The sequence below is a fragment of the Frieseomelitta varia genome, unplaced genomic scaffold (genome assembly GCF_011392965.1).
Source record: "Frieseomelitta varia isolate USP_RPSP 00005682 unplaced genomic scaffold, Fvar_1.2 scaffold_541, whole genome shotgun sequence".
Lineage (NCBI taxonomy): Eukaryota > Metazoa > Arthropoda > Insecta > Hymenoptera > Apidae > Frieseomelitta > Frieseomelitta varia.
Window position 1 is genome coordinate 168,286 of NW_025110303.1, and position 12,590 is coordinate 180,875.

The following is a 12,590-nucleotide window of genomic DNA, read 5'->3' on the forward strand; positions in this document are numbered from 1 at the left end:
TTAGCCACGATGCGAAAAGCTTTAGGAAAATCCTCACGGTTAATCATTGAAACGCAGCGACGTGAATTGCTTCTACTGGTTAGAGGCGTGCGAAACGATTTGTGTTCAGCGACGTGTGTGTCGTACAAAACGCGGACAACAGTTTCCATGAAATCCATCGTCACGCAAGGGGTTTTACTTGTAAAATGTGACATTCTTTATTTGCTTCCTTTTTTTTCTATATACATGATCTTCTGATAGAGAACAATTAAATATCGATTAGTTCTAGGTGTGGGTTATATAATTTAAAATAGACACAAGCATAAGTTGCAATATTCTTTTATAAACATCGATAATCACGATACAAATTATTAGACTACATACATTTAAATAATGACACGCCAATAACATAATAATATTAATATAATAAAACAAATAACATTAATGATGAGAAAAATGATGATACAAATATATATATATATATACATATGTATGTATGTATAATATATTATGACGGTAGTATGCAAAATGTACTGTAAAATTGCAATACAGAAATAGCGAGCGCATCATTGTAAAAAAGATCGAAATCAAATTAAAATATAAATGACATTTCTCCTTTCATTCGTACAAGTTCAAAATAAATAAGCATCCATCGTACTATCGATCATACATCATCTATCATCAACTACAAAAATTAGCTTTCTCATTTATTTTCGAAGAATCTCAAAAATTTGCCAAAATTCGATCGCTCGCCATTGTAATATGCTCAATAAAGAAGTGAACATTCAATCGAAGAATAATCGCGTGGAAATTAATATTTGTACAATTCTGGTTGGGTTACTGGAAATTGTGTTTAGGGTACATCGGGTATGAACGGAATGTGGAACGAGTAAGGAATAGTATAGCGTAATAACCGTCGGAATTAGCTACCTCCAACACTGTTCGAGTTCTCCTCTAGCTGCTATTACTACGTTATCACCTGCTGCTCATAATCGTAAACCACACTGGCGCGTCAGATTACGGTAACGTCATCTCGCGTTTTATTGTGAATCATCTACTACCACACGTATGACGGTAGCAACCAACAGCGCACGCAGCACGAATGCATACGGCTTTCTTCGTAATTATTTCCATTTTCACGTATACGAAAAGAAAATCACAGAAAATCGCAGTTGTTACAGTTTACGACTGTTTTCAACAGAGTGAAATTTCGTTTGATCGTTCCTCACGTTTATTTTATCCCTTTGGATTGCTATACATCACTATCAATAGATAATACATATTTAATTACAACTAGCAGGTATGGTATATAAATATTAGAAATATAACACTCTTTATAAACAATTCATATTTGGTTACTATATTATAGAAACAGCTGTCTACGGGATTGACGATTTCTTCACAGCACTAATCCTACTTTAACATCAATAAACTCAACGTAGAAAAAAAAAATTCAAAAAGTATACAAACGTAACGAAAAGTACTCGGTATACAAGCTCTCTAAATTTGCAATCTCTAGTTTACCGTCTAAAAAGAAAAAAACTAAAGACGAAGGTAAAATGTACGAACCACCTGTTCTGATCCTGTTCTTGGAAGAACTTGTGAAGTCTTTTCACTCTAGAATACAATTAATAATCTATCGTACAAAAGTATTTGAGCGATATATTCGACAGTCATAATACGTCTTCAAGAGTAATATTATCATCCTTATTCGATAAGCAATAATATCCTAACACGTAAGTGCTATTATAATTATTATATAATAGGAACGTAGCTACAAAAGTATCAGCAATACAAATCTAATAAATGTACACATTTTTACGAACTCGTTATCCTCTCGAGATTTCAATTAGGAAGTTACGATATGAAATTTGGTCTCAGGGCAAATACTTGAACAATATCACACTGCAAGGAGCATAGGAGCAGTTGTTTTTTCTCTCCTACCTCGTTACGTGTGCAAACAAGCGCCTCGGAAGCATTATTAAATTACACGAAAAAAATATTAACACGATTTCAAGACCAAAAGGCCGCCCAAGAGGTTACATCTCCTCAGGTGTAATCCAAAATATGGCGGATGAATATTTTTACAAACAATTGTGCAATTATTTAATTACCAATTGTAAAACCTGTCGGTAAAGTTTAAATCTTGGGGAAAACAATTTCTCTTTTCTCAACTGTCCTTAAATATTTTCGTTAAATACCATAAGCTTAACTAATTAATTTCCATTCAAAACTCCTTTGTGAAAATTAACGTTAAACCTACTCATTACTACTAGCTATGAAAAAATATACATACAACGCAAACGAAAGAAGTTTCCGATTACTCGAAATTGACCTACCAAACGGAGTATAAAGGATATACTAAATGTTCGATACTATCGCCTAATTCAATCCGAAATTTCAAAAGCGAACTCGCCGCAGAGAAACCAATGCGTTCACTCGCTCGTTCATCCGTGATTAAATATGACAAACGACACGTGCTTTATTCGATTCGACTTGGCACGCTCGTCGAGCGTGCAATGGGTGTCTAGAACGAAACACACGTCCCGAGGAAGATCGGTGGAACCGACAAACAAAAAAAGCCGCCTGCCTGGAAAGAGCTACGAATCTAGCCATCAGTCATCGAAGTACCGAACAAAAAGGTAAACATTACGAGTGATCTCTGTTTCGGAAACTTCCAACGAAACTCACGGCTAGATACACAGGAACGAGAGGACTTTGCAAGTCTGCCAGTTTCACCGATGTAAGCCTAAAGATCAATACTTGATTTCAATTATTTCGATCATTGCTCGAAAACGATGTCTAATAAAGTTAAAAGTATCATGAACGAGCTGTAAACTTTCGTGTATATTCTACATTTAATTGCTATTGAATGATCAAGTATGCGCTTTAAAAAGACTTTCATTCATTGGTCCCTCTTGTCGATCGTTTTAAGAGAAATTAGCCTTAAAAAAGAAAAAAGAAAATACTCTTCTTTTATGACTTTGGATAAACGTTAGTAAAGTACAAACGCAGTCTCTATGTTACACATTTGGTATAGATAAGTAAAACTGCATAAACGCTTAAAGTCAGAATTATTGTCTAGTGTAAGAATTGCATCGTTTCATTTCAACTCAATTAAATATATAGTACTCTCTGTCAATTAACGTGTCTCGATAAAAAGTCCTCGCTCGAAAAACTTTTAAGATTGGAAAACGTAATTTGCGTTTTGTTAAACGATTTACAGACGATCGATGTGTGATCTACAATTCTAAACGATAAGTTCAATTTTGTCATACTTATTGGCTGTTGCGTAAAATCTCTTAAAGAATTTTACCTTATTGACATTATCACAGTATTTCAACCAATCACGTTCAACTCGTTTTCACATCGGCGTAAAAATTTGTTGAAGTATAATCTTAAGACGTTATTGTCAATACGTGTAAACTTATATGAATAAAAAGAAAGAAAAAGGAAAACGAAAAGAAATTCTCGTATGAAGTGCTGGCTCGAGAAAACCGGTAAAACTATATTCACTTACGAATAAATATTTCTTCGTAATATCGCATGGAAGAAATTTGTTACAGGAAAAAGAAGTTTGGCGAGAATATATGGCACGTTTCATATATAAATAATTCCTACAATAAGAGCCTGTAATTTCTACAGCAATAAGATCTTTGGATTTCAGCCTCTTCCTCGATTCATGTTACAAGTTGAACGATTCTCACACTTTCTCTGATTTTCTTTCCGGACGTATTGCACGAAATGAGAAGAAATAAATACGATGTGAGAAAAAGGAAATCAAAGATAGTCGAGTGAAAGAAATTGCAAAAGCTTCCAACGCGACTGCTGAACGTAATGGCAATTTTGTTGCACAAATAGTTGCCAATAGTTGGAACTTACATTCTTGTAAGGCACTTCATTCGTTTTCAATACTTGGGCGACGGTAAGATTACCCATCAGCAGATGGTACCGAAATACTCGAATCGTTGAACTTTGAGGTACCACTTCGAAGTTCTCAAAGAATACAACAGATACTTGTAATGTTTTATGGCACTACGATGGTGACACGTGGTTCGAGCGCCATGTGCGTTTTACTTGACGCGTCGTTTGCCCATCGAGTTTCTTAACAGCTTGAACGCGTTCACCGTCGTCAACGTTCCAGGATTCTTCGGACTCTTCGGGCAATATTTAACTGTGTGTGCTACGTCTCCGCATGCGCCGCAAATTGGACACGTGTAGGCCCTAATGATACATAGAAAAAATTGTGTAAATACGGATTTGCGACTTTTAACACTCGACAAGTTTCTTTTTAACCATTTGCGGCTTTCTACGGTACTCGGTATTCTATTTCAGTCTCTTTTCCTGGACAATAATTGCACGATTAATTACCTTCTTCTCTTGCACAATAATTTGCCAATTAATAATATTAATGAACTTTAAGTTGTAATTTATATACAGTTCATTTTCAAATAGAATAATTAGGCAACTTGTTATTTGAAAAATTTTATTATCAAACTTGCTTTTTTTATCTATAGTAAGATTTTGAAATTATAAATATGAAACATGTAAATTCAAATTGTGATAGACCTTGGAAGTAGCTTATTGGACATAAACAAACTAAAACGAAATACTGAATGTTGTTTCAATCGCAAAGAGTTAAAAAGAAAATACGGAAGTATAAAAGTTTGATTTACCTCAAAACTGGACAGCAAACACGGCCATCAGCATCTTTCAGCAAATGTTTCCGGTAATAAGCTTCCTCTTCGCCATTGTTTCTACAGAAAACGCATTCTGTGGGCAAGGGTTTCTTGTTCTTCTTACGACGTGGTGTCGTTTCTGGTATTATATCATTGTCCAGATCTGGACAGTATTCAAAATCACGCCCATTATGACGGAATTCCTCCATTACGTCCTCGACTAAATTAGTCAAACAACGTTACATGCGTTTTGTCAATGTATGTACATAAAAAAAGAGAAAAGAAAAACAGATAAAAATAATTGAAGTTATACAACGTGCGAAGAATATGCGAGATCGAAGGTAGAACGTGATCAATTAATTTTTTTTCTGAAATCGTTCTCAGTCATCGAAACTTTTCGAAGACGATCGAGCAATTAAAAAGAAACACAAGACGCGCGATAATATAGTGCCTAGTTTATTTTCGTCAAAGTTTTTTCGAGACCTAATGCGACAAAGCGTAAGTCCAGAAAATAACGGACGCAAAGTCTCGGGTTTCATAGTTTGTAAACAGATTCGTCCTAATTTTTCGAGCGACGAAAAACCGATGATGGATGATATATCATTGGTTTAATACACGTATTATTTCGAATAATTATTATCGTTGCCAAGAACTGAAAAATCAACAAGAAATTATAGGAATAATATTTATAACATGTTTCCAAACAATGAAGTTTCTATATTCTCATTGCAGATCGATGGGTCGAGATACTATCATCACTATCATCATCTCTTCCTAATGTAAATTAAGCAAATCGAGCAAATCGAGCAAATCAAGCAAAAAATGCACGATTTTCTATTTAGATTTACGTGATCTCAAACATCTGTATCGCGACAAGAACGATCACTTGTACTTTCTTTTCGTTCCCTTTCGTTTGTTTTTCTCCTTGAAGAAACAAATGGTCAACAAAACTACACATTACGCATTCGTACAGCACTAGTAAAGCACAGATTAACGAATAGACGATTTAATAATTTAACTTTATTATATTTATATTTAATAATTTGGCTTTATTTTTTCCAACTTAGCTCGATGAATTCGATTGAAATTGAAAGACCGTGAACAAGCTATTCCATGGAACGTTTTAGAACTCGGAATTCCTCTTATCGATTTGTTTGTTTACAAACTATGGAGAACCTGCTTACTAATCGGAACGCGATCTTATCGCGCACCAAGATTCATACACGCGATTTCAAATTGGAATTATAAACGCGATATTGAAACTTCAAATTAATCGCTGTGATCACTAATTAACTTGTCAAATATTAATCATTAAATGATTGATTTACCAAGAAGAGAGATGTAACATAAATGAGAAACGTGTTTTCCTGTGATTTGATGTGACGCGATTTCTTGTTTTTAATGAAACAAATGATCGTAAATGACAGTTTAAGCAAGTCGCAGAGAAGTCATAACGAGAAAACGATTATGAGAAACCTGAAGGTTATTTGTGCTAGTAAACATGATTTAATAAAGGAAGGAAATATTTACGAAAATATTTTGACACGAGAGTTAGAATTTGTCGTGAAGTGCACCGTGTTATTAAATTGTGCGATTTTTCATTTAAAAAACGAAAGCGAAGAAAGAATAAAATTTCTATTCGACGAATGCCATGAAAGTGATTCGCGACGCAAAAAGGTTACGTTGTATTACACAATGCGACACAACATTACGTTACACCATCTACGTACGTAATTTGGAAATTGAACGTAAAATATAATGAAATACCGACCGAAAGTCACCAATATACACTACTAATCAATACAAAATCAGTAAAGCGTTTTCTTGCTTCGATCGGATCTCCGTTGACGATATTATTTAAAGATCTTCTTCCAATAAATTTTACACTTTTGAAATTGCGCGAAACTAAAAAATATCTTTGAACTTGATCAATGCTAAAGCGACTTACCATCCGGAGGAGGTGTGCTCTGAGTTTCGATCGTGAAATTGGCGAACAATCTCTTGATCTCCTCTTCGAGGCTAGTGTTGAACGGGTAAAAGAAGTTCGATACCTGCGGCATTGGAAGTTTCTGCATGAGCGAGACATGCATGGTGAAGGCAAACGATGTGAAAATGAAAATAAGAGAGACACGGGTTTTCGCAAAAAGACGCCGACGAAGAGACTGAGATCGCGTAGAACAGCGAACAAGAGGTCCCGATCCAGCACAGTCGAGTTTCGAAATTCAACTGCCGAGTTAGAATGTCACCGGCACCGATCGCCGTAACCAACGATTGCGGCCAAAGGGTCCAATGGTGGGGATAATGCCTCTATACTTGGGCCAGTATTCGTAAACAAACGTAATACCATTCCCATAAAAAGACAGTGATCGATATTTTAATCGCTTTCAACTTGAAATATTCAAATTGACAATCGAATGTCACGTAAGTACGTGTATAATTTTATAACCTTAAATGCTAAATTCATCCAAAATTGAAAGAGATGTTGCATACATTTTCTCTTGGTGCTAAATGAATTGAGATGTCGATTTCTTGGGTTTTGAAATAGTTTTATTAAGCTTTCATTAAATATTGGCAACGAAAGTTTTCGAATATAACTTTCAGACAAAAGAGCGATGTAATATGAAACAAACGCCGCGCCGTATCGGAGATATGTGTGTATCACCTGATGGTCGAGAATCGCTTTGATTTCGCCGCGACAGTGACGTTAGGTTATAATTTAAAACCCGCAAGACGTTATATTCCAGGCTACGAATGAAGACACAGTTTTTCACTCATTTATATTTAATGTCAAGATGCATATCAGTTATATAAAAATACTGTTAGAAAACGATCGTTCGCATTGCGGTAGTTTTCAACGATCGGCTCGTATAGCTTGGCGGATCGCTTTTGCGGCAATTTGCAAGTCCCGATCGATTCAGATCAAAATCGTATCGTTCTTCTTGGTGAAAAAAGAGACAAAAGAATATTCGCTAATCTTCATCTTTATTGTTACTGTGTAAATATGTAGGCACTGAACAAATAATGTTTCATAATTTGTTTACAAACATTTACATTTACTGATCTTCTTTTTTTTTCTTTTTCTTTTTGTTCAATCATTGAATATTCTCTGCGAGCAGCTTGGCCAACATTAGCCAAGACCGCTTTTAATCCATCTGCTCGACCTTTTTAACATCCTTACGCGTAAATACCATTATCATCTTTCAGCATTGTATGCGCTCAACCCAATTTCTAATTACGATCTCAATATTTTTTATCAATATATATATATAATATATATATTTATATATATATATATATTTACTTTATTTTGTTATGTATACTTTAATCTCTATCCGCTAATATAATGTTTTTCTAGTCTAAAAATTACCACGATTATTAAAGATAATATATACTCCTTGGAAATTATAATTAAAATAATAGCAAATATAATAATATGTCAAACATATATGTCCTGTGTCCATGTGTATGAGTGTAAAAAAGAGAAAAGGAGATAGAATGCTAAAGGAACAGGAAGAGACAGGGGTGGGAGGAGGAGGCAGAAGAAGAAAAAGAAAAAGAAAAAGAGAGACAAATAGAATAGAATAAAAATAAAATAAAAAAATGTAGTTCGCACGAGGAAATTATTATAGATAATAAAAACGCAAATTCTAGGCTTTGGCTAATGAGAAACGATATCTCGCGATAATCAGAACGCGATGTAGCTCCATCGATCGATCGGTGGTACTTGTTGCCACGTTCTTGGATGATTTTCAAAATATCTCTGTGTATATTAAGTAAATTAAACAAAATTAATGTAAACTTCGAAAAGGGGTAAGGAGAAAGTGATAGAAAGATAGAAAGAAGAAAAAAAAAAAGAGGACGAACGAGTAGTGGAAGAGGAAGTACTGTACGAAACGGATGCGATACGAATGCGCATGCGCATAACGCGCGCGTATACTATATTTACGGGATGGTCGTGCATATGACGACAATTCGCCGGTAAAAGAAAAAAAGAAAAAATAAATTATCTGATTTTTGTTTCGTTTTGTATTGTTTTTACTTTTCGATTCTTACGGACAGCGGAAAGAGAGAAAGAACGAGAATGCAAAACAGAAGGGTTTCGAACTGTTTTTATCGTCTAACCGTTTCAGCCTTTTCTTCGTGTCTCAGGTATAAAACTAAACGGGCGATAAAGCCTTCGTGTAAAACTATACTCATATACTTTGTCTTCTCTATTGTGCTCAAGTGTAACAACCTTTTCTGCTATACATGCGTGTTTCATTACATTTTGCTTCTTTTTTTTTTGTTCTTCTTTGTTTACTTCTTCATCATTTTCCTTGTATACACGTATACACTCGGGAAATCTCACGTGTATTTTGTAAAATTGACAGAGACTCGATTACGTTGTTATACATGAGACACTAATAACGGCGATGCTGTTCTCTTAACAACGAAATGTAACGCTGATTAATTTTTAATCGACGACTGTGTTATTTTTAATACGCATTTAAATATCGTCGATTAAGAGAGAGTTACCTCATATACATTTTCCTCCGGATTTCTTTCTTTCTTTTTTTTCCGTTTATTTTCCTTTCTATCTCGTTTGTATTCGTATCTTTCTTTTTTTTTTTTTTTCATTTTTTTAAATGATCTTCGTACGTCGATGTCGCGGTGGTCCGTTTTGGAATAGCTATATAATTATTATAAATATATTCATATGTATATTGTGTCTCTGCGTGCGCGTCCGTGCATACGCACGCGTACACGCTCTCTCTCTCTCTGCGTGCGAATGCACACGCGCGTACACGTATACAATAGGTCCATGCGTTATTTTTTTTTTTTTTTCTTTTGTTGATGCGCGTGTAATGCAAATGTGTGTGACAGTGACATAGTGTATACTAGGAATGTACATAGTGTACGTAGATATAATTAGGTTGTGTATAAAACGATGATACATACTATATTCATTACTCGTTTATATCAAACGACACATAATTATGATATCAATTTTTTTAGTCTCATTGTACGATGCACACGGCGATCGGGCATCGTTCGCCAATAATAGGCTAGTCTTGTCCTGTCTTCTCATACAATGTCGATGTACTCCGGCGATCTTGTCGACGGTTTTACAAGGTCGCGCAGCGTGAGATTACCATTACAAGAACCTCCAAATGAATGGCCATCAGTCTTTGAGACGTACGGTTTGGCATACGCGCGATCTCTTCGTTAAACGAACAAAAAAAAAATATATAATAATAATAAAGAAAAAAAATATATATATATATATTTATTAAACGAATCGATGATATCGTCTAATAATAATCGTACAAAGATAATCGTTAACCGTCTTGGTGCCTAGAAACGAAGAGAAGGACAAGTGACGCAATGCAAACGAACGCAGGACAAAAGACGCGAAACGTTCCCTTTTTCTTTTCGAAAAAGTATCCATGGCACCAACAGGGTTAACAAAAGTCCCATTGTTATTTGTACTCTGCGAAGAAGATTCGTTTGAAAAAAAAGGGGAAAAAAATAGATGATCGGTTAAAAAAAAAAGGGAGGAGAAAAGAGACGTTGCGAAAAAGAAAAAGAAAAAGAAAAAGGGAGAAAAAAAAACAGGCTAACGTTAAACTTGGTGTCCGTATGGACGGCAAAAAAAAAAAGTAGGAAATTTTTCCAAGGATCAGTGGCCGATAGAAAACAAAAATGAAAACGAAACAAAAAAAGAATCGATGAATTTTTTGAGAAAATTAAAAAAAAAAAAAAAGAAACAGGAGAAACCATCGAACTCCTCTCTCTAATCAGTTTTTTTCTTTCTTTCGTCCTCTTTTTTTTTTTTTAAATTCGTTTGTTTCCTTTTGTTCAAAATGGCTCGACGTTGATCCTCAAAAACATGACCATCCATTCTGGACAATCCGCGTTGATTATTAATATTAAATATTAATACTTCTAGTCGTATACTCTTGCTAGAGTAAAAGTGGTCTTGTGCGCCCCAGCTATGATTTCACCGGGACATGCATAGGCAATACAGAGTGCTTCAGGCGCATGTATTCTTGCGTTCTTGATATGCGATATTAGTACTAACCTAACAAAACTTGTCCTTACATTTCTCATTTGGTATGTCTTAGTCTTATTTTACTTAAAAAAAGGAAATAATAACAATAATAATTAATTCATTCATTAATCAATCAATCAATCAATCAATAATAATGATGATGAACGACCGAGTGAGAGAGGGGGATGAGGAAGATAGAGAATAAGACATAGAGAGATACAATGAAATTCGAGGAGAAGTTAAATTAATGAGTGATAGAATGAACAGATCTATATATCAATCGACGGTGTTCCATAGTTTACGAATAAAAATATCGAACGGTGCAAAGTTATCGTATAAAATTGGATACTTATACGTGGTAAAATGGTCGGTCCAGAGCACTCGTAAAGTAATCAAAAAGATTATCCTCCGTTTTTTGGTTCCGACAGAGTTAAACGATACAATGTGTACACATATATATATATACATATATTTAGCAAAAAAAAAAAGAAACAAAAAAAAACAAAAAAGAAAAAAAATAGAGAGAAAAAAAAGAAGAAACTTAAAACATGCTTACTCGTATCTCGGAAAATACTAGTGTTCCTCGTCGAACAGTATAACGCTATTTTTTCCATTGCCCATGGAACAGTTTATCGTTTAGACATTATTTTTATCATTAATAGTCAGTCGATTTTAGAATTTCGTCTAGAGAAAAAAGATACATATATATATATGTATATGTATATATATATCTATATATAATATTCTCGACGTGCTCACATTTCCACGCATTTGATCGCTCTATTTAACCTACGCTTCTGTTATATGTACACACTTCACAGTACCACTTGTCTCTTTCTTTTTTTCGATTTAAATCTCTCTCCGCTCGACGCTAAATCCTTCTCTACGACACTACGTGTTCTTTCTGTGCGTCCGGTTTATTCTATTTCTTTTCACAAATCGCACCATCATTTTTTTCCCCTCTCCTCTGGATTACTTTACAAGTACCCTCTCTCTTGCATGAGTCCTCTCAACGCAACTAAGTCTTATATCTTCGAAAAATATCATATCGAGAATACCTCTACTATACTAGTACTTCTTACTTAGTGTTTTTTTTTTTTTGTTTGTTTTGCTTTGTTTTTTTTTTCATTACCATCAGCAAACAGGAATACTCGTATTTTTTTCTTTTTCTTTCTTTCCAGTCAAAGTGTCTCGTACGAAGTATGGTTTTCAAACGATGCGCACATGCAACTTCGTTTCTCGTTTTTTTTTCCTTCGCGCGGACGCGACGCGAGAGTGCGCCCGTCGAACAATTCTTTATCCTTACAAGAGTAAAACTTAAAACGCAAGTTTTCCGCGAGTCGGTACGCACCGAATCAACGCATCGATATACCTCTTTTGCTTTTTCTTTTTTTTTCTTTTTTTTTTTCATTTTTCTCCGTTATTACTTCCGTTCATTTCTTCACGCACGTGCTTTTACAAAGCGACGTTCGGTGATTGCACGACACCGAAAACAACAAGCATGTCCCTCCTTCGTTTCCCCATTTCTTACCGTTTTGCCTTTTGCTTTCCCCTTTAAAATAGCGATTAAACGCATGCTTTGCGACAAATAAGATTAATTTTAGGTCTTACTATTGCACCGATATTTACAATGGACGTTATGCGTGTATCTCCTTCATTTCTTTTTTCATTTTTAAGTGATCTTTGATATCGATCGGCAATCATCGCTTACATAAAAGTTACTTAAAACGACAACAACTTAATATGTACGTATGTATGTACATAAAAAAAGGGAAATAAAAAATTTAAAAAAAGAAGAAACAAGAAAATGAGGAAAGAAAGCTCGCGCATGTGTATATATATATATATATATATATATATATATATATTATATATATATATATGTGTGTATATGTATATAT

At 34.6% G+C, this 12,590-nt stretch overlaps 1 protein-coding gene across 2 annotated transcripts; it reads right to left on the reverse strand.

The window, feature by feature from the left end:
- Positions 1-1,442: 1,442 nt before the first annotated feature.
- Positions 1,443-6,936, reverse strand: LOC122533615 (nanos homolog 1). Of its 2 annotated transcripts, none has more exons than XM_043663509.1 (3): positions 6,607-6,936; positions 4,656-4,821; positions 1,443-4,203 (listed from the first exon to the last, which is right to left on the reverse strand). In XM_043663509.1, exons 1-3 carry the CDS (start codon positions 6,746-6,748, stop codon positions 4,053-4,055), a joined length of 459 nt encoding a protein of 152 aa, XP_043519444.1. In that variant the 5' UTR covers positions 6,749-6,936; the 3' UTR covers positions 1,443-4,052. The 2 variants fall into 2 exon arrangements, with proteins under 2 accessions (XP_043519444.1, XP_043519443.1); XM_043663508.1 differs by having other exon boundaries at positions 4,656-4,878; positions 6,607-6,931.
- Positions 6,937-12,590: the final 5,654 nt, after the last annotated feature.

Coding starts and splice junctions, on each gene's coding strand:
- LOC122533615 (XM_043663508.1), bottom strand. CDS start 6,748: ATGCATGTCTCGCTCATGCAGAAACTTCCAATGCCGCAGGTATCGAAC. Junction 4,879..6,606: donor GAGCACACCTCCTCCGGATG/GTAAGTCGCTTT, acceptor TGACTAATTTAG/TCGAGGACGTAATGGAGGAA. Junction 4,204..4,655: donor GTTTGCTGTCCAGTTTTGAG/GTAAATCAAACT, acceptor ATGTATCATTAG/GGCCTACACGTGTCCAATTT.